The sequence below is a fragment of the Stegodyphus dumicola genome, chromosome 9 (assembly GCF_044657685.1).
Source record: "Stegodyphus dumicola isolate Sdum_Otavi_A_Nest chromosome 9, ASM4465768v1".
In the NCBI taxonomy this organism is placed as follows: Eukaryota; Metazoa; Arthropoda; class Arachnida; order Araneae; family Eresidae; genus Stegodyphus; species Stegodyphus dumicola.
In genome coordinates this window covers 37,405,917-37,431,419 of record NC_140776.1, presented here as the reverse complement: position 1 = coordinate 37,431,419, position 25,503 = coordinate 37,405,917, and the positions used below count along the sequence as shown (strand labels likewise).

Sequence of the window (25,503 nt, the reverse complement as noted above, 5' to 3'; positions counted from 1 at the left end):
ACCAATACTACTTCTTTCAAATTTAGAGAGTCGGATTCGTCAGCCATGTTTACTTGATGTGGACGAGCGCGGTTTTCCGTAACCGAAAATCATATATTCCTGCACTTTTGAGAGGTTCTATGTGCAGTAATTTGTAAACTTTTAGTTTGATAAGGCATGTGAAAGGGAGTATACCCATTGATAATTAATCCATCCCTTACATTCCGAGCAGCCATAATTGTTAGAATCAAACAATAACTCAATATCTGCTCACCTCAACAACTGAAACTTCTGTAGGAGGATATCACTGTTTCTTGGAGATAAAACAAGCCCATAGTCACTCACTCAATGTCAACATTGAGTATTTTTGGATTTCATTATCAGAGTGTTACAACTGCACAATGTGTCTGCTACAGTTTTATGTTGCTAGCCACGAGAGGGCGTAGCTTTTTTTTTATTTTATGTTTGTTATTTTTCTTACAGCTTTGCTGATTATTTGATTGTGACGTGGAGGCAACGATATAAAATAAGATGAATACTCTTTTGTATGAAAGCGAATTCTAAATAGTTGTAAATAAAATTTTCCGTGTTATAAAATGGGAAAAATTCAAAGTATCCTCTGGATTTCATCAAGGAAAGGTACGCAGATTTTCTTATCCAATATTGTTAAATGTTGAAGGTAAAAATAAGAAAACACAAAATAGAAACTCAGATAATAACTCAAAATGGTGCCCACGTCCTGAAATAAGTGATCTTTAGATAGATAAGGATTTCAGTATTTCTTATTGTTCGATTAGTGATTTAATATTGATTATTAAGATTGATAAGTTAAAAGCACTAAAAAAGAAGGGAGGAATGCTAAGAGCATCCATTACGAGACTGATAACCAAAATGGAAAGGGAAATAGAATCTGATAATATTAAATTTGGTTTATTAGAAGATAATCTCATCCATCTTAAATGAAAATGAAAAAGATATATTAATATTAAACACTCAAATTGAATCTTTCATAAACAGATATACAGGATAGCTTGGAATATAAAAATAAAATTACATTGGGCAAATCAAAGATTAATAGAATATTTAGAAATAGAAAGAGTGTTAAATTAAATTAGATACCATCTAATTCTTCTACTGTATAGATACAGTAGAAAATATAAATGGGCTAAAGTTCCGAAATTGACCATAAATAAATTTAAAGGCTACATATGTGAATTTCAAAGCTTTTGGGCACAGTACGAATCTGCTATACATAATACATAATAATTTACAGTTTCATTTAATACATACTACACAAAGTGTTACATAATGCATCGCACAAAGTGTTACCTAGTGTGCAATGTGTTACATACCGCATAAAGTGTTACCTAGTGTACAGTATGTTACATACAGCACAAAGTGTTATATAATGCATCGCAGAAAGCGCTACACACGGTGTTATATAGTGCGCAATGTGTTACATACAGCACAAAGTGTTACTATGTCATGATTTTATAAGGTAATGATTAATGTGCTGACATTTACGAGTGTAAGTAAAATCGTAACCTCTCTCGATGCTTCAGTCGGGTTTCGGCAGAGGTGCTAAACCTGCAAACACAAGGGAATACATAAATTTACTTTTACAAATGTTAACCTGAACTGCACCTCATTGTTCCATATCCCAATTCTAACATAATCTGCATTAATTTAAGAGGGACATCTTTTGGCGTGAGGTCACTGAAGCACAAACTTTCTTTGAAATTTGAAACAAAAAATCTTCTTTAAGGTTACTTATACCACAAAGGTTTTACCCTTTAAGACTACAGTCACTACATGCAATTCTATTGCCAGTGATAAAAAAGTTCGAGTTGCTTCAAGCCTACAAACAGAGTTACAGTGAAGCCTGAAGTTAAAATTATAACAGATTGATGGACAAATTTCCGCAGTGTCCATCTCTCGCAATATAAAATCTTTTCTCCAGTTTCGGTAAACTTTAAATAACGAAAGTTTGTTGCATTTTAATCGGATATTAAAGAACTCCTGGATGTTTAATTTTAAAAGTAATTGTATTTCAGCCAATTAAAAAGAAGCTATTACGTACATATTCTGTCACATTCTGTTTCTGATTCACGAGATTCTTCTTTTATCACCCGATCTTCTTGTGAAAGTAGAATTTGGCCGTCATCTGACTCACCGCTGGAAAGGCTAAGGAAAAAAAAAAAAAAAAAAAAAGGAAAAAAAGGTTTGAATATAAATAATAATAATAAAGAGGAATATTAAAAGAATATAAAATTTTTAATGTTAAATTTCTACATTGAAATGAATAATTCGTTGTATAGTTTTTTATCTTTTTGTTAAAATTATGCTCAGTAATATTACTATAACGAGGACGTTCAATAAACTTATGTCGTAGCCAATCAAGCAAGATAAAGTTGCGTATGATTGAAAATGCACAAAACATGAATGAATGGACAACTGACTCAGAAAAATTGTCGGCCGAATGGCAGTTCGTATTTGAATTTCTATAATTAGTCAGTTCTTCTACCAGGTTGGTATAAATTTAAGCAGTTAAAATATTTAGAAAAATCATTATACCCAGTTTGCACGACATATCTGCTCACTAGCGGCTGAGCGGTAATGTCACCTAACGCTCGTAGTTCGACCTGGGTTCAAATACCGTGAAACGGGCTGACTACATGAGCATTTATATAATTTTACCCACGTGTAATGTGGATGCGAGTCAGTTTCTGTTAGAAGTCTTTCACGAAACCATCCCTCAGGCAGATAGCCTTCGTAAAAAACCAAACCAAACCATGACCTATCAAGGTCTAGTTAACAAAAAAAAAAAAAAAAAAAGGCTGCTAATGCCACTTTTTTGCCTAGCAAAGCGCTCGTGTGAACGCTTCAGAATGCACCATAAATATCATTTAATACGTCTATTTTGAAGTTGATTCAAGCTGTTGGAAATACATAAATTGTCTCTACTTCTTTTGCACGTCGAAATTTGATTTTAAGAAGTCACTTAAAATACAAATTTTATCAAATATTCATAAGAGAAAACTACATAAACGTAAAAGTAAAATTTTGTTCCAAAAATTGTTAAATAAAAATGAGTAATTTATAATAGGATGCTAATATGATTCATAATTTTACTTGCATATTTGAATACGGCAGAGCACAGGAGGGAATATATCTAAATTAAAGGATACCTTAGTGAAGGATTTTCTGAGGAAAACAGTGTTACGAAATGTCAAGGCGCGGTAAGGTAGCTTCCCCAGAAAGCCAGTTTTAGGGTTGCCATAAAATGGCAAGGGAAGGCAAGATTGCCGCATTTGGCGAGAAATCGCCCATTTGGCGACAAAATTGGCGATATGCCATGGACGGATGGAGAACGTTTTGGAACGAATTCTTACCGGTTTAGCCCAGAATGTTCTCGAACATTAGCCGAAAGCTATATAAACCTTGCTGGTCCGCAGTCAGTTAGTGTGCCTCGTCGAGTGCGAGATAGTTAGTATCGAGTGTGTGCCTCGTCTAGCCAGTCAGTCTGTGCGAAGTCGATCGAGTTGACAGGCGGGCAACGAGTGCCGAGTGGGTTGTCGAGTGCACCGAAGCGTATCGCGGTTAGTGCATCGTCGAGAGAGTGTGTTAAGCTCCGGGAACGATTGAACCGAAGAGTCGGGAGCCGTGCTCTGTGTGTCGTCGAGTGCATCGCGAGTTGTAGTGTGGAGAATCTCGAGAGTACGTGGACCGAGCAGAGACGGGAGCTGTACTCTGGTGCTTTGCAATGAAGTTGTCTCCACCGTTATTGTATGACAGTGTGAAGGCTTCGTCGCTGATTGTTCCAGCGTGTTTATAGTAAATCTTCGACGACTGTAAAAGTGTTTTGGAGCTGTCCGGATTAATATTGATAAATAAAGTGCGTTTCGATACTTCATACAAGTGTCGTCATTATTCACTCCAAATCCCCACGAACCTCGTACGTAACTTAACAACTGGTGTCAGAAAAGAAAAACGCAACAATAGGATTATATTTACCTTAAGCATGAGGAAACCCACATAAAAGCCCATCCTTTCTCCGTTTCGCGTGATTTGGACACGAGCCTACGCTACCATAATTCAGCGGACATAATTAGCCAGAGGTAGGTATAATAAATGTTACATGTAATTCCATACGGCATTGCAAATTTTGCAATAGAATGCAACGATGCAAAACTGAAAGCATAACTTTAAAATATATTGCAATTCAGTATTGTATTTTAAATTTAACAATCAAATAGTCTCTTCGCACGATATTTATTCTAACTTAATATTAAAAATCAAAAGAATTTTTTGAGGAAGAAATTTATCAGGCTATGTTGCTTTATTCAGAGAAACTTACTTATATATAAATTTATCATTTCGAAGTTAGAGAATAGTAAAATAGGCAAACAAAAGAACTCAGGGATTATGTTTTAAAAATTTAAGTCTAATTCCACTTCAAATATTACTGTGCTGATAAGTGTAAGCTCAGCATAAAGGAATTTATATTCATGTATTTTTTATATTTATTGAAAAACTGAACAACAAAAAAGTATAACTTCACATCCTTAATATAATTATAACTTCATTGACGAATTCAGTCTAAATCGTCAAAATATTTTATTTAAATTGGATGCTTTACAGAGCATTTTACAATTTGAAATGAAAATACTGCAGAATAGAACAAAAATATTGCAGTACAGTTTGAAGTGTTTATTTTGTAACATAACTTAATATTATGTTCCAGTACATGTTATGTACATTAAATAAAAAAAACAAATATATGTAAATAAAATAAATAAAATTACCTTCCGTCAATTCCTCTCCACGATAAGTTGTGTCTGTTTTTTCTGCTCGACATATCGCAACTGGAAAGACTCTGACGATTGTTTAAATCTGTCAAGAAATAATGTTTCTTTATTTAATAAAAAATTGAGACATTAATAATATTTTATTAGTGAAAAATAAAAACATTAGTCTGTTTAATAGGAACCCAGAAACTCTGTATTAAAGATTGTGAGATCGAACCTTCTTTGCTATCATACAGTTAGTGCGATATTGCTAAGAAACCTGGTGAATTCTTGCACATGCGTGAATAATAACAGTACAGAAAAAGGGTAAAGCAAACCCTTTATTATTCATCACACTCTTAACAAAAACGTACTTCGTGCTCACAGTAACACTTGCGGTGGAAATTTAAGAATGATTTAACAATAAATTTAATTGGCTAAAAGTAATGCTATACTGCTTAGTACTAACATGTTGACTCAGCAACTTACACCGGCTAACAGACTTTAACTAAACTTCCAAGAGGCGTATCAGCAACTCAGAGTAACAGCAGAAAGGACAGACTAGCAACGTGCGCAAGGTTAGCGAAATCACGCTCTGACTTTCTCTTTTCACCCGTTTAAATAATCTTTCCCACTTTAACTTAATTTGCATCCTGGCGATCAAATGCGAGAGGAAATTGAGAAGTTCAGAAATGAATTGTAATCTTATTATAATTCATTTCTGAACTAATAATTTTTATAATTAAATATAATAAAAATTAGAATAACTTTTTATTTAAACTAAGGGAAACCCTGCAAGATTACAAGTAAAATTGTTATTTTTATATCCGGTGTGCAAAACTGTGAATTTAAGCTAACAATAGATGGTCAGTTTGAAAGTGGGTCGCTGGGAAAGCCTAGCAAGTACCAGACCACAACAACAGATGATACTCTCATCAAAAGTGAAATTGCAACACCAAGAAAGAATGCGCGTAGCGTCATACAAATTTCAGGAGCGAGGGTTGCGAGGTAGATATGCAAATGATAAAAGTTGCGCACGCATTATATCACATGGTACGCATATACGGGCTATAAAAGTTAGCCACTTTTTTTCTCATAAACAGCATCTGAGGGTTTACGGAGCATTTGAGACTTTAGAAATAGTATAGAAAATGTCTTTAGAGACGTCGATGACATCAATTGGCTCAATACCATCAGTTAAGTGGGAAACGTGACCGTGTTATCGAACTCCATGAGCTTTGTTTGTCGACTCGCACAATAGCCACCCGTGTTGGGCACAATGTGAGTAACATCCAACGTTGTCTCGCACAATGTATTCAGGAAGGTATGCGTGCTGCGTGCACGTCGAAGAGAAAGTGGTGCCCACAGGTGCACATCAGAGAGCATAGACCGGCGTATTCGGCGGTCAAATATTGGAGACCCTTTCTCCACGTCACGTGACATCCGAAGCCGGTTGCCTCCAGAAGCAGATGGATCTGTGTCCACTCAAACTATTCGGAACAGATTGCGTGAAGTACGCTTACGTTCATGGGTACCAGCCACAAAAGTACCATTGACTCCTGAACACAAGACTAGACGCCTGGTGTGCTGTCAGCTTACTCTTAACAGTCTGACTGGATATGAGATCCTCCAAACATTTAAAACACAAAAATGTTAGGTAAAATACTTCTGTAAGTACAATAAAAGTCATCTAAAAATGTGCAAACATCCTGCGTATTACTGAAATGCCGGAATAAAAATATGAATATAGACATGGATAGTGGTTTAGCAGTGAATTTATAGTTGTTTCAATGTCTGCGATAAATAATCTGCAAACAAAAACATTCCTGTTCTCCATATAGAAAACAGCAGCACAATAAAATTTCCTATGGGATTTATCCCAGCAGTTTCTCAAGTTGAAGGTAAATTAAATTTACCATAAATGGAAATTTGGAAATCAATAAATAAATTTCTTCAAATTTTTCAAAATTCTGAGAAATTTCTTTGCTTTTGGGCTCTAAGTACCTCAGGGTCTATATCCTAAATAAATATACAAACAAACATATAATCATAATAATAACCAAAAGAACACATCGAAGAGTAAAAATATTGGAGAGTTTAAAGCTATAAGAATCAGAGTAAGTTGCACAAATTTGCAGGGATAATTTCGAAAGTTTGGACAGAATCTCTGCTTTAGCTGCAGAAGTGAAAACAAGGGAGAGTCTGTGCATATTAGGCATAAATTTCGAGAAATTTCCATTTAGTATAGGAACAAAAATACTGGCGCAATCTATTGACAGAAACTGAAAACAGATATTAAATATTTTTGTTTAAAGTTGAAGGTAAAGACGGAACTGGAATTGAGATATTTAACTAGAAATGAAAAATTTCATTAATTTGTAAACGTCATTAGGAAAACTAATTCGCCAACGGAAGATGTTTTTTAATAATTTTGGCTGCAAAAATATTTATGGAAAGACATATTTATCTACTGAGTGCTGTGATAATTCAGTTATTAAGATAATGTTAATTTCGGTACTTTTCCGTTTTGCCGGCGCAGGCGATAAAGTCGCCAATAATGGTACAACTAATGCCAAACGGAATATCCTCGCTGGTAACCTTTTACGCCTCATTTTCAAAACAAGTCGCAGCCATTTCTTATCAGATTAATTTTTTTTTCCAATACTGGCATAAAATTACATAGAATATTTACCAGATACTTCAATTTTATGACCTAAGACCATTCTCGGTAATTAAGTCAATTAGGAAGCAATCACACCGCTCACCGAAGACGAAAATATAGTAAAGGCAAAGTCAATAATTAAAGTCAGCAATTCTAATGCACCAGCGAAGTAAAGCACTGTGGTTTTACATAATTTCTGAGTAAGCTATTCGTACGAATTGAAACAATTCTTGCATTTAAACTTGTATTCTAAGATTTGTAAACAAGATTTAACTTAAAATTAATGTAGATAATTATTGAGAGAATTAGATTTTGGTAATATAGTTTACGTGAGATGAGATCTTTTGGGGTCACGTGATACGAACCGGTGAATCAGGATGTTGAACAATGAAAGCATAGTAAATTCTTAAATTAATGTCTTTTTTACAAATGTATTGTTTTTATTTATTGGCGTTTTACAAAATTTTAAGCTCTATTAAAATATTTATGCCTTCAAAATAAAAAATTCTTAGAACTAACATTTGTTAACATTTTTTATTTGTATACTGTATGTTGTCGCCAATAACGTCTGCTTGGCGAGATTTGCGCCGGCGAAACGGAAAAGTACCGTTATTTCTTTACGGAACTTAATATTGCAAAATATAGGAAAATTCTGATTTCTTAGCACTAATATTTACCTTTAGTATTATAGCCTGATAAATACAAAATAGGAGATTCATAGTTTCTTTCCGCTTTGTCCATCTGGAAAACAAAATATTTTCAATAATTTTATACAGGGTGTTTACAAATGATGGAACCACATTAAATAATTAAATATACTAAAATAAATAATAATATATAGCTACAAGGATCGTGCAAATAATAGCTGAAAGAAACATATATAGGCAAGTTTTTTACCTCGTAAAGTGCTGAAATGAAAATGGATATATTTAAAAACATAGGGATGGATTTAAAAACATGAAAGGTAATTTTTTTCAATATCTCAAATTACTGAAGTTATTAAAAGAGTTATCACAAATTTTATGAAATAATCATTCAGAAGAAAAGCAATAAATGTAAGGATTTTTAGCTCAAAAGCCTTTAGTCTTTGCTTTGGCATTTTGCATTGAAAAATTTAAATATCTATTTTACTTTTAAAATTGTTGCCACTAAATGTAATCGCGCGGTGTTATAATTAAAGAAATTAAATAATGAAGAATTTGCATAAATGTATGGATGTCTCTCGCGTTGTGATAAAACAACGGTACCTAGAGCCGTCAGATTTTGCATAACGTAATCCTCCACCGAATGTGGGCATCTGGAAGCCCTAGTTTGGAATTTGTTTTATTATTGATTTCATATTTTGTAATACTTTAACGAATTTTTGATTAGTAAACTCAACGAAATTTAAGCGAGCAATGACAACACTGTATTGAAAGGCAGGCATTTTTATCTTTAGCGCACGAGACTGTATATCGGAAATTCTAAAGGTATGCTCATTTAAAAATTATTTTGGGCTATTTCTGTTTAATTGAATTTTATGGTTTAAGTGTGAAGAATATTTAATATATAAAAGTAACACACAAAACTTAAAAAAAAAAGAAAAAAAAAAAAAAAAAAAAAAAAAAAGCCCGTTTGGGCGTAATTAAAAATTTGAAACCTTTCAGATTTTTAATTGCTTTTATTAATTTTAAATTTTTTAATATGTATATTTTTAATTATTATCATTCGAGATATTAGTTTTATTCTGTTTACGTTTTGTATACTTAATAAAGGTTTTGTATTAAGTATACAAAACGTAAACAGTTAATTTATTATCATTCGAGAGATTGTTTTCATTAGAACTGTGCTGCATCGTGTTCTTGTTAGTTATGGTTTTAAATGTAATAGAACTCTAAATGTACCAAACTCCGTTTTAATGCGGATCGCTCGTTCCCCCCCCCATTCTAGAATGAGAAAAAATAAGTTAATTTATTATCATTCGAGAGATTGTGTTCACATCCAAAACAACTTATTTAATTTAATTTGTTTATTCGTTTTCAATCTTTAAGTTTACTTAAATAACACAAAAACGTATAATATTGCACAGCATGAATTTTAAGAAATATAATATAATTGATTAATATAATTGATTTAGATGAATGTATATGGTGTGTAGATTGTATCAAAGATAAAAAATAACTTCTAGCCTGCAACGTAAAGATAAAAATAATTACGAACTATAAATATCGTTCCTGTTCTTTGCTGATTTTGTGAGTCACTGATTACTGAGTCATAAAAAATACCCTTTTTACATGGCAAAGAAAATCTTGATGTTATATCAACTCCTTTTCTATCGAAGAAATAAAATGTCGCACAGACACTAGAAGTTTACATGCCTTCTCCGGGTGTTGAACTTAGGTTCATCAGTACAGCTGTCAGCGTCACTATAACGGGAATAGGACTACTCGCCGTGGCCGTTTCGCCGTGGTCATTTCGCTGTCAGGCCGTTTCGCCGTCAAAACATCTTTTTATTTACGCGACTATATTATATCTTGTCGTATTATGTTAAGTTGATTTAAATTAATAACTCTGCTTAGTTTAATACTTTAATTTAATTTAATAAACATTTTATACAAAATAATATATTTAATGTTTTTGTGTACAGTTTTATATATATACACCGTTACATATGAGATATTAATTTTAAGGGAATAATGTGCTGACAAGATTCCAAAGTAATTCCGTTTTTCATTCAGATTTCATAAAAATGTGAATTTCCTGCTTGTATGAGTGATTTCTCTGAACTAGCCGATTGAAATTTCAAGAAATTTTGGCAAATTATGTAAATATTGTATCCGCATAATTTAAAATCAATAATATAACTTCTGTTATATCAGACGTTTTGCCCCAGTTCTGTTTGATACTGACACAATTTTCTAACTATGTGTACTTTCTTTATATCTTATACTTCTAAATAACTACCTTTATTAAGTATACAAAACGTAAACAGAATTATTAAACTAAATAAATTTAATACGTGTATAATACGACAAGATATAATACAGTCATGCAAAGAAAAATATGTGTTGACGACGAAACGTCCCGACGGCGAAACAATTTCGACGGCGAAGCGGCCCGAAGGCAGAACGGCCACGATGAAATGGCGACGGTGAAAAGTCCTAGTCCTTCACTAACACCTATTCCCCACTATCGCGGCTGGGCGGCTGTGATCATAGACAGCAGCAACTTTAAAATATGCCATATATATATTTGCAGCATATTCAAATGCAATAAGCGAATGATGACTAGGAAGTCTTAGAATTTTATTCAGACGCGTGCGCGAACTCCCCACATGCACATACATTTACCTTTCTTGGTGGATAAGGAACATCATACGTGTATCCACTTCTAGAACTTCCAAATGTTCCCATATTTTGTTGATTGCCCATGCCTGGATGAACGCATGATTCTCTGTTGTAACCTGGCACTCTGCTGGCTGCATACGGAGCTGGAAAATAGGTTGGTTCTTGACCTGTCTCGTATGTAGATGATAAGGGCATAGATTCTGGTTTTATAGGTTCACTCCCTTCTGCACCTAAAACCGATGCATTAAAATAGTAATTAAGAATAGTCATTAAATGCGTTTCATTTTAAATATAAATTTACAATGATACATTTTTATTGACGATAAAAACAACCCAATATTCAATTTGCGTATCACCTACGTCGGAGCTATTTATCAATTTCTTCTAAACCGCTTAATATAGAGTTTCGTAAGCTCAGCTTTTGTTGTTTCAAAAAGAATTTCATTACACATAAGAGGATAAATCTCGTTAAAATGGAAAGCAGTGATAATTATATTAGAAATTTCATTCCCTGCTGTTGAAGAATATTCGTGATTTTCCTTACGAGTATCATAAAATATAAACTAATTTTTGTTAATATTGTGTCCACAAAGTGTAGCACAACCGTACTGTGTAGTAATTGCAATGAACTATTTTACGCGAACAGTTTTAAATATTCTTGATAGTATCAAACCGGATTCTAAATCCTGAAACTACTAGAAATTCTCAACTAGCCTTCAATGCAAGCATTTAGTAACTCACTTTTTAATGTGGCGCCATCTATGTGTGGATGAGTAAAACCTATCTGAGGAAACCTGCAGGATACTAAAATTATGTCTTTATATTCTTAAAAAAGTAAAATTTTAATTTTGAAAACATTAAAAAACATGAAATGAAAACATTTAAATAGTTAAATTTTAAAGCAAACTTATGATTACGTATTTTTCAAAATAGAAGAGACGTAAAATTCCATAATTTTTTTCTTAATGCATGTTTATTCTTAACTATTAATTGTACTTATTACAAAATTTCTATATACTTGTTACAAAACTTCTACATATATATGTGATCATTATATTCATATGTCGTATAATATAAGTCAGAATAAAGCTCGATTTTTAAATGTATAACGGTACAAATAGAAAAATATTAAAATATTTGAGAAGTATGTTAAAGCGTATAAAATGAAAAAGGAAATATACACAAAGAATTCCTATAAGTAGTAAAAAATTCGTCACCACGATTTCGTAAGTTGTTTTTGATTCGAATGCTATCCACAGCTAGAAATTTTTCAAGGAATTAATTCAGTATTAGAAAAGTGCTTTATTTATTACACTTATGCCATAAATTACATTAATGTTATCAAGTTAATGTTACAAGGAAAATGTTATTAAGGGATTATTAAAAAAGTTATTAAGTTCCGTTAAGTTTATTAAGTTAAGTTATAAAATTATTCGAAAATGTTGTTAAGGATTTAGAGAAAATAATTTTTTAAACATTTCATTTCCTTATCTTGATATACAATACGATTTGCATCATTCATTTACAATAACGCCTATTTATAATAGAGATGGTTTAATCGTTGTCTAGTAGTAAAAACCCTTTTTCGATACGCGAAATAAAAATAAGTAAAATAATAGACGACGAAATAAAACAGATCTTGTACCAAACCTTCTCACGAAAAAAGGTCAATTAATTACTTGAATTTATTAATTATGACCACGGTTGCCATATTTCTTTCAATAAAGTAACCTCTTTCTCTCGATAAATCGCAGACTGTTATCACTTGTAAGATCTGCGATCAGTGTTTGGAAAAGTTTAGAAACATTTTATTTTAATAATACAGAAACTCGTTTGCTGAAACTTTCCTAATAAATAGCGTTGAGTAATTCGTTTTCTAGTATGTTTAAGAAATTTTTCGTATTACGTTCAGAATTTCGAGGCATGTGCTGAACTTAAATTCCACCAATTTTCGAAGGAAATTTTTTCATTATCTGAATATAGATGTTCAATTCAAAAGACAAATATTCAAATTTGAAACATATCTCCGAGAATCTCACAAGTTTGGTCATTTTGAAGGATGGGAATCGACTAAGATTTAAGTAAATAAATGAATAGAAATAATTGTCTAACTTAATAAAGTTGTCCCCTGATCGGGTATACTGGCTAAGGATGCTAACTGCCTTATTGCCGGGCCCGGAGAGAGGTTTCTCCTTCAAAACTGAGACAGAGTTTGGGAAAGTACTTCTTTCACTTCAGAATGCACTTTTTTCAAAACTGAGACGTAGCTTGAGAAAGTACTTCCATAAAGACCCTATCACATATGTTTCCTTTACGCGGAAGTGGATGTCGAAAGGGACATTTCTTAGAACACTGGATATTGAAAGGGATATTTCTCAGAACCCGCACATTTCCACGATACCTACGTAGCTAGGTTACCATTTTCACCTGTCCCCCCCAGGTGGTAAATCGCACTATCTGAGTTAAATCACACTGTCACCTGAATGGTGCTCAAGGCTGTTGCCAACGGCAGGCGTAATCTAGAGCTCACTGCCACGAGGAATTTCGCTGGCTTGGGCTGAGTACGTCAGAAAAGTGAGCATAAACAACAATAACAAAATGCTCGTGGAACTATTTCGATGTTACTGTCAGTGAAAGAAGATAAGTCGAAACACAGCAGCAATTTAAGAAAATTTCCTAAAGACTAGCATGTAAAGCATAATAGATGGTAATAAATTTTGAGAATACTGATCGCATTTATATTTTTACTTATATAATTACTATTCTTCAGACACACAAGTGTATAGAACCAAATATTGTCCAGTTAAACAGAATAAAAATAGTTATTTACATTCGATAATTATTAATTTGTAGTTATATAAAACGATTATTTATAAAATCTTAATTTTTACGCCTGTCATTATAATGATATACTTTGTGTAATTTTTCAGTAGCTTAAATTCAGTATTAATAAATATTCACAGTGCTGGATGCAAAAACCAAGAAAATTTAGAAATTAAAGAAAATTTGGATCGAAATCAGAAAGCAAAATTATAAATCCAAATTTCTGAGCCTGAGAGTGCTGGTTATATTTGCTCCGAAAATCTTAATTTATCGACTATATAATGAAAAACCATTCTTATAATCTAGAAAAATTTAATAAACTTTTGAATTGAAATTTCGTGATATAAGGTGGTATTTCTCCCGTCTTCTTAGCGTGTCTTCGTGGTATAGTAGTCTGCACGCTGGGCGAGTATCCCAGAGGTATAACCTAATGTCTCTACAGTGAAACACATTTTATGTCTAAAATAAACATAAAAACGTACTTTCCTCATGTAAACAACAGAGAGAAATTATGTAATAATATTTTGCTTGAAAATATCATTAAAAATGATATTTTAGCTTACTGCAAGCACATACCTTCAGTATAATTGGTAACCGATTTGCTTGAAAACAATTCAAGCTCGCAGTGGCTATTCAAGGGTGAATCAATCGATTTTCATTGAATTATGAAAGAGCAGAATGTGACGGCTTTAGAATGATGATTACTGAACAACTTGCGTTTTTTGAAAGAAAAAGATTTCTCCTCTTTTTTCAATCAAATAAAATCAAATCCGGATTAAGAGTGTAAGAGACGTTACTGCAAAATTAATTAAAACAAATAGGAATTTGTATTCCATTTCATTACTATTTTTCCATTCTAAATTGCAAAAAATATCTGGGCAGTTTTAAAAAACGTATGCAACGTACAAATTCAATTATTATGAGGGCATGTAGCATTTTATTCAAATTTAATGCATTCTTATAAAGAAATGAGGCGGCCAGATTTCAGCTATCACTATTTCTTAAGGAATAAGCGTTTAGTGACTGGTATAAGAAAAATTAAGAATTATATACCCGGTTTGTAATTTCGTGCGCCTGTGGAGCTAAAGTAATTTTCAATGAAAATATAGCTTTTAAAAGTAAGGGTAAATAACATTTTTATTTTTGAATTCATACCTAAATATCTATGAAGCAGCAAGTTGCCATGAAAATATATAATTATAATTATGTTATAAGGCAAACATTTTAATTTTAATCTTTGCTGCTAAATTGCAAAACATAATTCTGCTTGCAAATTCAAATTATTTATAAGCATAATTCTACAGCTATCAAATATTCTCTAATAAGCCAAATTGCACATTAGAACACTGTTTCATAATTTAATTCTTCCAACATGCTTTCATGGTATATCGGTAGCGCAATGACTTCCCAGTGGCGTCGGAACAAAAAGGGTGGTGGGGCGATAATTCGTCACCACCAGGATTTGGAGATTAGCGTACTTAATCCCCAGTCGACCTTCAAAGGAGGAGTACATAAAGTATTTTCTTCCTCCTTCGTGGTGTAATGGTAGCACACTCGGCGTGCATTTGAGTGTTCCAGGTCGAGTCCCGTCGAGGGCATTGCACATTTTTCATGTCTCCTGCTTCAAATAACTTAATGACTCTACACTTCTTTTAAAACATTTTCTTGAATAGAAGACTCGAAAGGTATTTTTCAAGCATTCACATCTATCCTACTTGGATTAATAACCATGCTAAGCACCGGGCGATCGGATCTTCGAGTTCTGCTGCTCATTATAAGAAATTGAAATCGGATGTGGACAGCACATGGACTCCCGCCAATTCTATCGTTTACATAGAAACGAGCTCTAACTAAAGTATCAGTTTCGATAGATTGTTTGTAAAAAAATCCAGTTTATTGATCCAATAAAAAGTCCGTAATACGAAATTTTGCATCGTATTGTATGAATTGTAACTGGCTATGTGAAAAAACGGTTTAATTTATATTGTTGCCTTTTTGCACGTGTTCGTGGATTTGGAGTGAATAACGACAGCTTTTGATGAAGAATGAAAACACAATTTATTGACCAGTATTATACAGGACGTTCACAATCATAGAAAACTATGACAAGCATGCTGAAACAATCAGCGACAGAGCCTGCAGGCTATCAGACTATAGCAATGAAGCAAGCTTCACGACAAAGCACCCGACTACAGCTCCCGATTCAGTTTAGTCGTTCTCGGAACTCTACGTATTCTTGACACTCGCGACACACTCGACGAGAAGCACTAAAGTACAGCTCCCGACTCGGATCGGTCGTCCTCGAAAATCAACACACTCAAGATAAAACTCGATGAGGCACTAACTCGCGATCAAGTCGATAGATTGACAATCAACTCGCCGCTAGACTACAAGACGCTCACTCACTGACTATTAACTGGCTGCTACTCCGCGTGCAGGGTAGGGTTTATATAGCTTTTGGGCTGCCTTCGAGAAATTCTGGTCCAAACCGGTAGGAATTTGTTCTAGAAGGTTCTCCATCCGTCCCTGACATATCGCCAATTTTGTCGCCAAATGTTACCAAATGGGCAATTTCGCGCCAAATATGGCAACCGTGCCTTCACTTGCCATTTTCTGGCGACCCTAAAACCGCCTTGCGGAGAATCTATCTTACCGCAGCTGAGCGTTTGTAATCAAATGTTTGCCCCTTTATTTCTTTTTATTAAAAATTGTATTTTAATCGGCAGTTCATTACTATATAATTTAATTAGGTTTTAATTTAAAAAATTACTTGTTTATAACATATATATAATAAATACTTTCAAACGAATACTAAAATTTCATTTTGGTCTGCACATATGTCCCGGCGATATTTAGGTACTAATAACAGGCATTAATAATGTTCGTTAGTGTTTGGAATTACAGCTGAATGTTGACTACCATGCGTTTTAGAACCAGTAAGTATTCCAATTTGCTATTTGTTCTTTTGCTTTGACATCATTATGCAAAGAAAAATAATAAGTGATATTTTGTGTAAAACGCCAAAGCATTACAAGAGTTTTGAAGTTTTGCAAATGAATCGTTGTTATAAAAATCATCCTGTTGAATAATATATGATCATTCTGTTGAATCATATATAAATTGTTGTTGCAAATAAATATTGTCATAAAAATCATTCTGTTCTACGGATTGATATAAATAACCATTATGTCTAGATATCACAGAAATAACATTAATATGTATTGCATTATTTGAGATATTACAGTGATTTTACATTTTTCACGAAAATCTGAAAAGAATTCCAAGTAAAACATAACTTCTGGTTATAATATACAGACAAAATCTAATACATTGTTCTCAGTTATGACTATATATGCATATACGTATTTTAAATACCAAATTTGAGAAATTACCGATTATATCATGGCATATTTTTTTTTACGAAACTCTGCTCAGAGTTCCAATTAAAGTATCATTTCCCGTTTATCAATTTCATACGAAATCTAATAGCTTGTTCCCTTGATATAAAAGTCCTGAATATTATAAATGAAAACTTCTGGATTGTATTTTAATATATTTTTCTTTAAAAACTGTTTTGGGTTTCAAGTAAAATTCCACTTCCAGTATAGGCTTTAAGTAAAGTAAAAATCCCGGTTGTTCAATTTTATTCAAAATCTAATCAAGTTTTTATATGAATGCAGTAATTTTAAATACAGAAATTTTGGAAATTAGATGTAAGAGTTATCGTCAACGAAAAAAATCACCATGCATATAAATAGACAGACATCCTTGTAAAAATAATAAAAGCATAGTGTGGAGACACTAATTCGTGCTTATTACTGAAAATTTACTATCGAACTTTTGGATCGAAAACATTACCTGTCTTACTTATGCAAAGTTAACAGACGACAAGAAAAAGAAGAAAAAAGAAATGTAGGAATTACTTTAATATCCTAATTGTTATTTTTAATTTTTAAATCCTTTCCTTTATTTGTTCTTTTACACCTACACTTCCTACCAGAATACATTTTCAGTATCGCGTTTTATTTACACTCATGTCCATAAATTAAGGATAATTGAGTCACGCGGAAATCGAACTCTAAAATAAATATATCACCTGTAAAATCACTACACACATCTTCAAGAATCATATGCAAATTTCAGGAAGTAACCAGATGACACCGATGGTACGTCACAATGACGCGAGTGTAAGAAAGTGATATATAAGGAATACAGGCAAAGAAGTAAAATTGTTCGCAGGCGCTTTATAAGCATTTCGGTGCAATAACCGAATAGTTATGACACAAAGCACGCATTTGGATGATTTTTTACGTGGTAGAATTATCGAAAAGTATCAGACGAACTTGGAATTGCCCAAAGTGTCATCTCCAGGCTTAGGCAACGATTCCAAGATGATGGTCTTGTGAGTAGACGTTACAGCACAGGTCGCCGCAGAGTTACAACGCCGAACGAGGACCGGTATTTGGCAGTTACTGCCAAAAGAAACAGGTGGAGTACAGCCTCAGACATGTCTCGTCAGCTCTCTTCAGCCACTGGTACGACAATTTCAAGGCAGACTGTGTACAGACGCTTAGGACAGATTGGTCTATATGCTCGTAGACCTGTCAGATGTGTTCCACTTACTGCAACTCACTGTCGCCTGCGGTTAGCCTAGAGTAGAGAGCATGCATTGTGGACACCGCAACAGTGGGCTTGTGTGATGTTTTCCGACGAGTCCAGGTTTAGCTTGCAGTCTGATTCTCGCCGGACTTTCATATGGAGAGCTCCAGGTACCCGTTACCACCAAGAAAACATCATTGAACGACACCGTTATGGTGGTGCAGGAGTGCTCGTTTGGGGTGGAATTATTCTGGGTTCCAGAACTGACCTGCATGTTCAAATTGGAACCATGACAAGCCAAATCTATCGGGACTTCATTCTGGAACAACATGTAAGTTTCTTTCGGGACGCCATGGGCGCTCAATTTGTCTTTATGGATGGCAACGCCCGTCTTCACCGTGCAAACATCGTAAGCGAATGCCTTCAATCGGAGGATGTCACCCGTATGGACTGGCCAGCATTCTCACCGGACTTGAATCCGGTAGAGCGCGTGTGGGACATGCTTGGCCGACGAGTTGCAGCCCGTCAACCTCATCCTACATGTCTACCGGAACTTCGGAGATCATTGCGTTTTGAGTGGTGTAATAGCCCCCAAGATCAGATCGATAATGTGATACTCAGCATGCCTAGGCGTTGTACTGACTGTATTGCATTGTCTGGGAGAAATACAATGTATTAACAATTATACCAGCCATGTAATATTAGTTTTATGTAGATAGGTTATTTTTTGTAATTTGCTCCAGGGACAAAAAATCGCTAATTTGTTTAATAATATCAAACATATAGCATCTTTTTTTGCTCTTTACCTTTTGTTTAATAAATAAGCTTTACAAATAAGTCGAATTTGTTTTGCTTCTAACTCTTCCTTTGCCTGATTTTGCATTATCCTTAATTTATGGACATGAGTGTAAATGAGATAGAACTAGTATTTAATGATAAGTTTCAGTCACTTCCGTAGAAGAGCTGAGCAGTTCTCGGTAGAACGTGTTCTGCCTTCTATCTGCGTCGTTGGTTTAAGCCAATCTTACTACGTCCGGCCGTATTCTTAAGGGCTGTTCACACTGGGCTTTACCTGAACTAACGGAAACATCTGACACCACCGACGCTGCTCCAAAACCAGTTTTTCCTAATAGCAGAGTTAGTTGAAAAATCTGAACTCCTCGCACAGCAGAGCTACTCGACATATAAAACCGACAAATCCCAGTGTGAATGGCCCTTTACGTGCGTGTTAGTAATCTCCGATGAGATTTAATTAACGGCCGAGTCGATTACTTATTTCTATACAGCTTCGGTTGAGTTTTAGTTAATTAGAATTAGTTTAATTTCTTATTTTCTATCTGAAGTTAAAGCCAACGTGGAGGCTTTCCAGTAAGCTCGAGAGGGGCCGATTGTAAATATTCTCAAATTAAAATCAAATTGTTTAAGCCTTCTTTGGACTTTGGTTTGTAGTTTTAAGAAGAACAGCGAGTAATCGCTACACTCTTCTCCAGTTCTAGTTGTCAAGGGGACTGAATTTAACTAGAGCCCTATACACTATCAAACAAATTTCCCGATTAACAATTTAAAAAATACTTCTTTCATTTACATATAAATTTTCATATCATGGTAATGCAGGAATAGAGCAAAAGAAGAACACTTTTGTAAAATATTATCTAACCGTCCGATGCTAGTGTCCTGCGCCCTGATGTTCGTCGTCTTGTGATGAGACAAACCACACATAGCACAACAATAAGAACCACAGCAGAACTAACAACAGGAACTGTGATCAAGAGATGACGATAGAATGCTCCTCCGACATCACTTACTTCTGAAGGCCTCGGGGGATATTCTGGAAAATAGAATGAAATTTAGAAAAAGTAATTAAAACAATTGACATTTATTCATGATCAGCTGAAATTCGCGACATAAATAATTAAAATAAAAATAGGTTCAAATGTTATTCATTAATTTTAATTAAAATTTGAAATGCCAGTCTAAAATATTTTAGTGAACAAATCAATCATTTTTATGCAAACAATAGTCTCTTGGGCTTCTCTCAGACAGTAGTATAAATGTCATCACTGGTTTAAACCGAGCTTCATTGCTAGGTGACCAGACCTTGCAACGTCACAATTTTAGGGATTTTGGCATAAAATTTGAAGTTTTCAACTTTCGAAGTTCGAACTTAATCCGGACTTGGTATAACAGTCGACCAATCAGTGCGAACGAGCTGGAAAACAGAGAAGGAAAGCTGTAAACACATCCAGGCATGCGCAAATTTAGCTTCTCTAATTGGCTATTGCTTAAATTCTGTCTCGCAGGTGTGAACGGATCTCTCGCATTTTATGCCTTATGGCTATGCCTCTATACCATAAATACCACCGTCTGAACGGAGGGGGGTTTAAATGTCATAACTGGTTATAGGCCGAGCTTGGTTGCTAGGTAACCAGACCTTGCTATGTCATGAAAACTGGTTTAGGGGTTTTGGCATAAAGTTCGAAGTTTCCAACTTTATGCCAACTTGGTATGACAGTCGACCAATGAGAGCGAACGCGCGAAAACTGAATGAGGAAACAGAGCGGGAAAGCTGTAGACACATCCAAAGGCACCCCCAAATTTAGCTTCTCTAATTTGCTACGGCTTCTACTTAGTCTCGCAGGTGTGAACGGAGCTCCAGCATTTTATGCCTTATGACTAAACCTCTGTGACATTTATTCTATCGTCTGAAAGGAGCTTTAGATTTAATTTCAAGTAACCATTATTATCTTATCTTTCGAGCACATAACTTCAATTTATAGATTATTGCTACTTTTGTGACTAAACTGTATAAAATACTTAAAAACTCATCTAAATGATGATCTAAAAAGAAATAATTTAGATGCAGTTTTCAGGTAATTATTCACATGCAGTTTTTAGGTAATCATTCAGATGCAATTTTTAGAGATTTTCTTCTCGTATTGTATAAAATATTTACAATATTTATGCTCTTTGCAATATTTGCATTTTATATTTTCTGCTACAGTTTTAAGTATTTATTCAAGTGCCAAGTCGTAAATATTTATATTTTTGTAACTTTAATAAGATACATAAATAATCAAATCGTCCAAATCAAAAAACATTCATTACTATTTCACTAAATTAAAATTCCATTTCTTACCAGTAGATGTCACTACCTACTTCGTAAAGAATCGGCTTGTAAAATTCCAACATAGCAGCAGCATTGTTAAACCATTAATAATGAATTTTTGGAGATCGAATAATAAGAAAGAAAAATAAAAAGCACATTTATCCCCTTTTAATTTTAGTATAAGGCCAATTATGTATTTCTTTTAAGCATATTAAAGTACCAAGTGTGTTTCTGAAATTGAATTTCAATCGACTAATTTGTATTAATTATTTGAATTTACGCAAACTGCTTGTGCATAATTCCATAAATCATCATTTTAAAACAGTCAGTATTTTAGAGATCAGTTTCCAGAAAAAAAAGTTAACTATTTATGATTTAAAGAATGAAATTCACTCAATAAATTCTTTAAATACAGCCGAACGTCGATATTACGCCCCCTATGAAACTTATTAGAAAGGAAGTATTAGTATTATTATGCGGAGCAGTTTGAAAATACATGTTAGAAACTTTTAATTGGCCTTTAAAGACTTTCTCTTGGAATTGAAATTTATATTAGAGAAAGAGAGAAATATTATATACTATATCCTTCTTTATTTTAAACAGGAATCTTTCCAACGTTTGTAATTGTTCTTAGAATATTTCTTAAAGCATTGTTGAAGTATTTCTGATTATTTATTGCTTAACAATAGAACTTACGATATAATTATTTTCTCGAAGTTGTGGGCATAGAGTCAGTTTCTGAATACATTTTGCACTGACTTTATAATTTCAGTTGCTGTTAATGTTGTCTTTCCTAAAGTAATGTTAGGAATTTTGTGCGTAAATAGACGATTTTAGTGCAATTATATGTGAAATTGTTGTATTTTTCTGAGTAATGTAACGCGAAAAATTTAAAGAGACAGGCTATGCCGGCAAAGTAAGAATACAGGGGCAAGTCCATTTAACATAGTAAGTAATTGGGTGTTTCGGTAATTTGGCGAAATGTCGCCAAGCTGGCAGCGGTTTCGGCGACTAATTTTTGTAGCCAAATTTGGCGAGAGATCGCAAAATGTGGCCAAACTTGGAGACTATTTAGTGACCATTTTGTTATGTCCCTGTATCACCGTAATATGTATTGTAATTGGATAAATGTAATTGATCGCTATATTAGCTGTAATCATAATTCAACCCTCATATTGCCTTCCAGTTATTTCGAGAAGCAGAAAGTAGTAGAAATATCTTGGCGGCCGGGTGAAAACCATATAAGGCCGGATAGAGCATCTGCTGTCAATTGTTGCTGTTAGCTGTCAGCTGAGCGTGAGTTCGGAGTGCTATTTCCGGTTTAGCTTCGCTGCGCTTTGCATTGCTTTTGTGTTTAACTTTCATAGTAGTTTAATGTGCAACTACTGATTATACTCTGTGATACTGTGAAGAGTTATATGACTATCTTGTGGAAAGTTCCAGAATTTTGAAGTGGTTCATTCATAAAATAAATTTAGTAACCCATCGTCGAAGCTGTGTGTATTCCATCTAATACGAACCTGTAAGCAGGCAACAGTATTAATAAATTCTGCTTCTTTTTTATATTCATATTTTAATTTTTCCTTATTAACATTATTAAAAATTTCTCTAGTATGTCGTTGGTAACATTTTGAGTAGGATTAGATAAAGCAATTAAAAGCTTAAAAAATATAACTAAACAAATTTTTACCCAAATTCGAAACCGAAATTAGGAAGAAAAATAAAGAAGAAGCTAAACAAAGATTTCAATTTTTAATTGATTTGATTTATGACATCTAAATTGAAACAACAAAAACTAGACCAGTTGTAATACCCAAAGCTCAAAATTCCAAAAGAGGAAAACTTCTTTAAGTAGAACTATATTTCATTCTAATGCAATTCCTTTTATTTTCTTAGGATATTCCGGGAAGGAAGAAAATAATGGAATTAATTTTCTGCGACTGTCTGATGCTGATGGTGGTGGTACTTATAATTCAGGATTTATAACAACCGTTCTCCTGTCTTTTCCAAAGCTGTGAGATAATCGCTTTTGACAAGTTTGAAAAACGGCTTTTATACAAAGTAATATAATCTCTCTATATATAAGAGAAATACCACAGACTCATCACCAGATCTCCGAAACTATACATCCGATGAACTTGAAATTTTTCATAGTTATTCATTCCACAATGTAGACGCGCACTAAGAACGGATTTTACGTAAATCCTGTGCAAAAGAGATTTTTGTTATACAATAGAAGTTTCTCATACATTTGGTTTTCAAATCCAAGTTCAGAATTTTCTTTTATTGTTGCCAAAACTAGATATGAAACACAGTGTTGCCAATGAATGCATTTTCCTTTAAAGTTACTAAATTGGTAATGAACCTGCATCTATCCAATGAATACAAACAACATTTAAATGATAAGGTTAATAATAATATTTATATTTAATTGTTATCATAAGTTTCATGAAAATAAATGTTATTATTAAGAGAAATAAATTATTGTGAAGAAAATTAAAAATGTTGTTGTTATTTATAAAAATTGCCATACATAAAAAATCAAGGACTAGTAATCATAATTGATTAAAAAAGAATGGGACGATTTATAAAGTTAGGATAATGATGCAGTTTAGGCTTGAAAATATGCGGGATAACAGGAATACTGTATTATCAGGCTGATTGCTTAAACGATTCTGATTATATTACAGAAAATAAGTTTTTTCTCCTGTAATCGATCTTTAAAAAGCAATATATGTATACAAATATTCATCAAAAATTATTTTTTTTCTAAAAAAATTTTAAGTTTTACGTACTCTTATTTATATGTACTGTTATAAATAACGATAACATATTATACATTGAATATTAAACAATAACTTACGACACATATCATATAAAATATTTTACAGTTTGCGCCAAGGATAATTCACTCTTCTTCAGGAATTCTTAATTTATAGTAACTTATTTACTTCCCTTTTTTTTTTTCTTTTTCATTGAGAGAGGAGCAAAGGTCCTTCTGTGCGCAAACCACATTTTCGCTATTATCGCTTATATTAAATACGCCAAATTTCAAAACGCGCCAAAATGTAAATTCATGTATATATCTTAGGAAATTTTGAATAAAAAACTCTTATTGTTTGCAGATATGCTTAGAAATACATATACTTTAAGATGGTTTTAAAAATTTATAGGTTATAATCCAAAAATGTTTTCGAGAAATTTATAAAAATATTAAAAAATACAAATTTTAATATTAAATATTAAAAAATATTTGAATTATATTTGGATTCAGCCTAAATTTCGAATTCTAGAAGAAGGAAAATCAAGTACGTTTAATAAAAAAAGATATATTAATAAATATACATTAAATTAATTTAACACTGAGGAGCTAAACTTTGAGAGCTAATTTTTAAAAAAGTACTCTTGCGATTTTTACAAAACTTGGTAGTTTGGCATAATTTGAGTCATAGAATCGGAATATGGAAAAAAAAAAATTGGCATATCATTTCAGAAAAAGTCCGATTTTGTGTCAAAAATGTCGCTGCCCACCAGCGGCCGAGCGGTAAAGACGCTGAAGACTGGTAGTTCGGTCCGAGGTTCGAATCCCGCGAACGGGCTGGCTGCATGGGCGTTTTCGTTGTTTTTCCCCATGAGTAAGATGTATACGAGCCAGTTTCCCTTAAAAAGTCTCCACGAAGGCATTCTTCCTTTAGGCAGATAGCCCTCATTTGCTTTGCCATAACTGAATAATCCAATCCAATCCTATGTTGCGCTTTCGAGACATAAAAAACGAAAGTTGAATTTTGTCAATCGGCCCAGTAGAACGGGAGATATAGAACTGTCCTTTTTTTTTTTTTTTTTTTTTTTTTTTTTGTTTGTTTTTATTTGTATGTGTCTGTGTGTGCAGTATATATGGAATATAGAAAATAGTATAAAAAAAATCTGAAAGATTTCAGATTTTAATCGTTTCTCAAAAGTGAATATTAAACAATAACTTATGACACATATCATATAAAGTTTATCACTGATTTTTTGCAGTAATTAATCTTTTCATTTAAAATTCTAGATTGAACTGTTTACTGACAAAAGAATTTCAGCCGTTTTTAAATTTGATACTTGCAACACTTGGTTTTTGTTAGCACTTTCGATTATCTTACATAGAAACTGCTCTGTTTGAACATTAAATTTAAAAATTTGTAAATTTAGTTACATCTGTATTTTATCTCCAGATTGGCCATA

The 25,503-nt window shown here is 33.3% G+C and overlaps 1 protein-coding gene and 1 long non-coding RNA gene across 3 annotated transcripts in view; one reads left to right on the top strand and one right to left on the bottom strand.

Annotated features, from left to right (window-relative positions):
• Positions 1-25,503, bottom strand: part of LOC118188109 (cell adhesion molecule Dscam1-like) — a 637,201-nt gene that overhangs the window by 9,755 nt on the left and 601,943 nt on the right. For both annotated transcript variants that reach the window (XM_085823338.1, XM_085823339.1), the window contains 5 exons: positions 19,834-20,004; positions 10,758-10,984; positions 8,106-8,169; positions 4,785-4,872; positions 2,060-2,163 (listed from right to left, as the gene is read on the bottom strand). In XM_085823338.1, the coding sequence (XP_085679464.1) occupies positions 2,060-2,163; positions 4,785-4,872; positions 8,106-8,169; positions 10,758-10,984; positions 19,834-20,004 (654 nt within the window). The remainder of the gene's footprint in view (positions 1-2,059; positions 2,164-4,784; positions 4,873-8,105; positions 8,170-10,757; positions 10,985-19,833; positions 20,005-25,503) is intronic.
• On the top strand, positions 533-23,748 carry LOC146995326 (uncharacterized). Its single transcript, XR_015042956.1, has 2 exons — positions 533-618; positions 23,179-23,748. It is a non-coding gene; the product is annotated as an uncharacterized LOC146995326 (long non-coding RNA).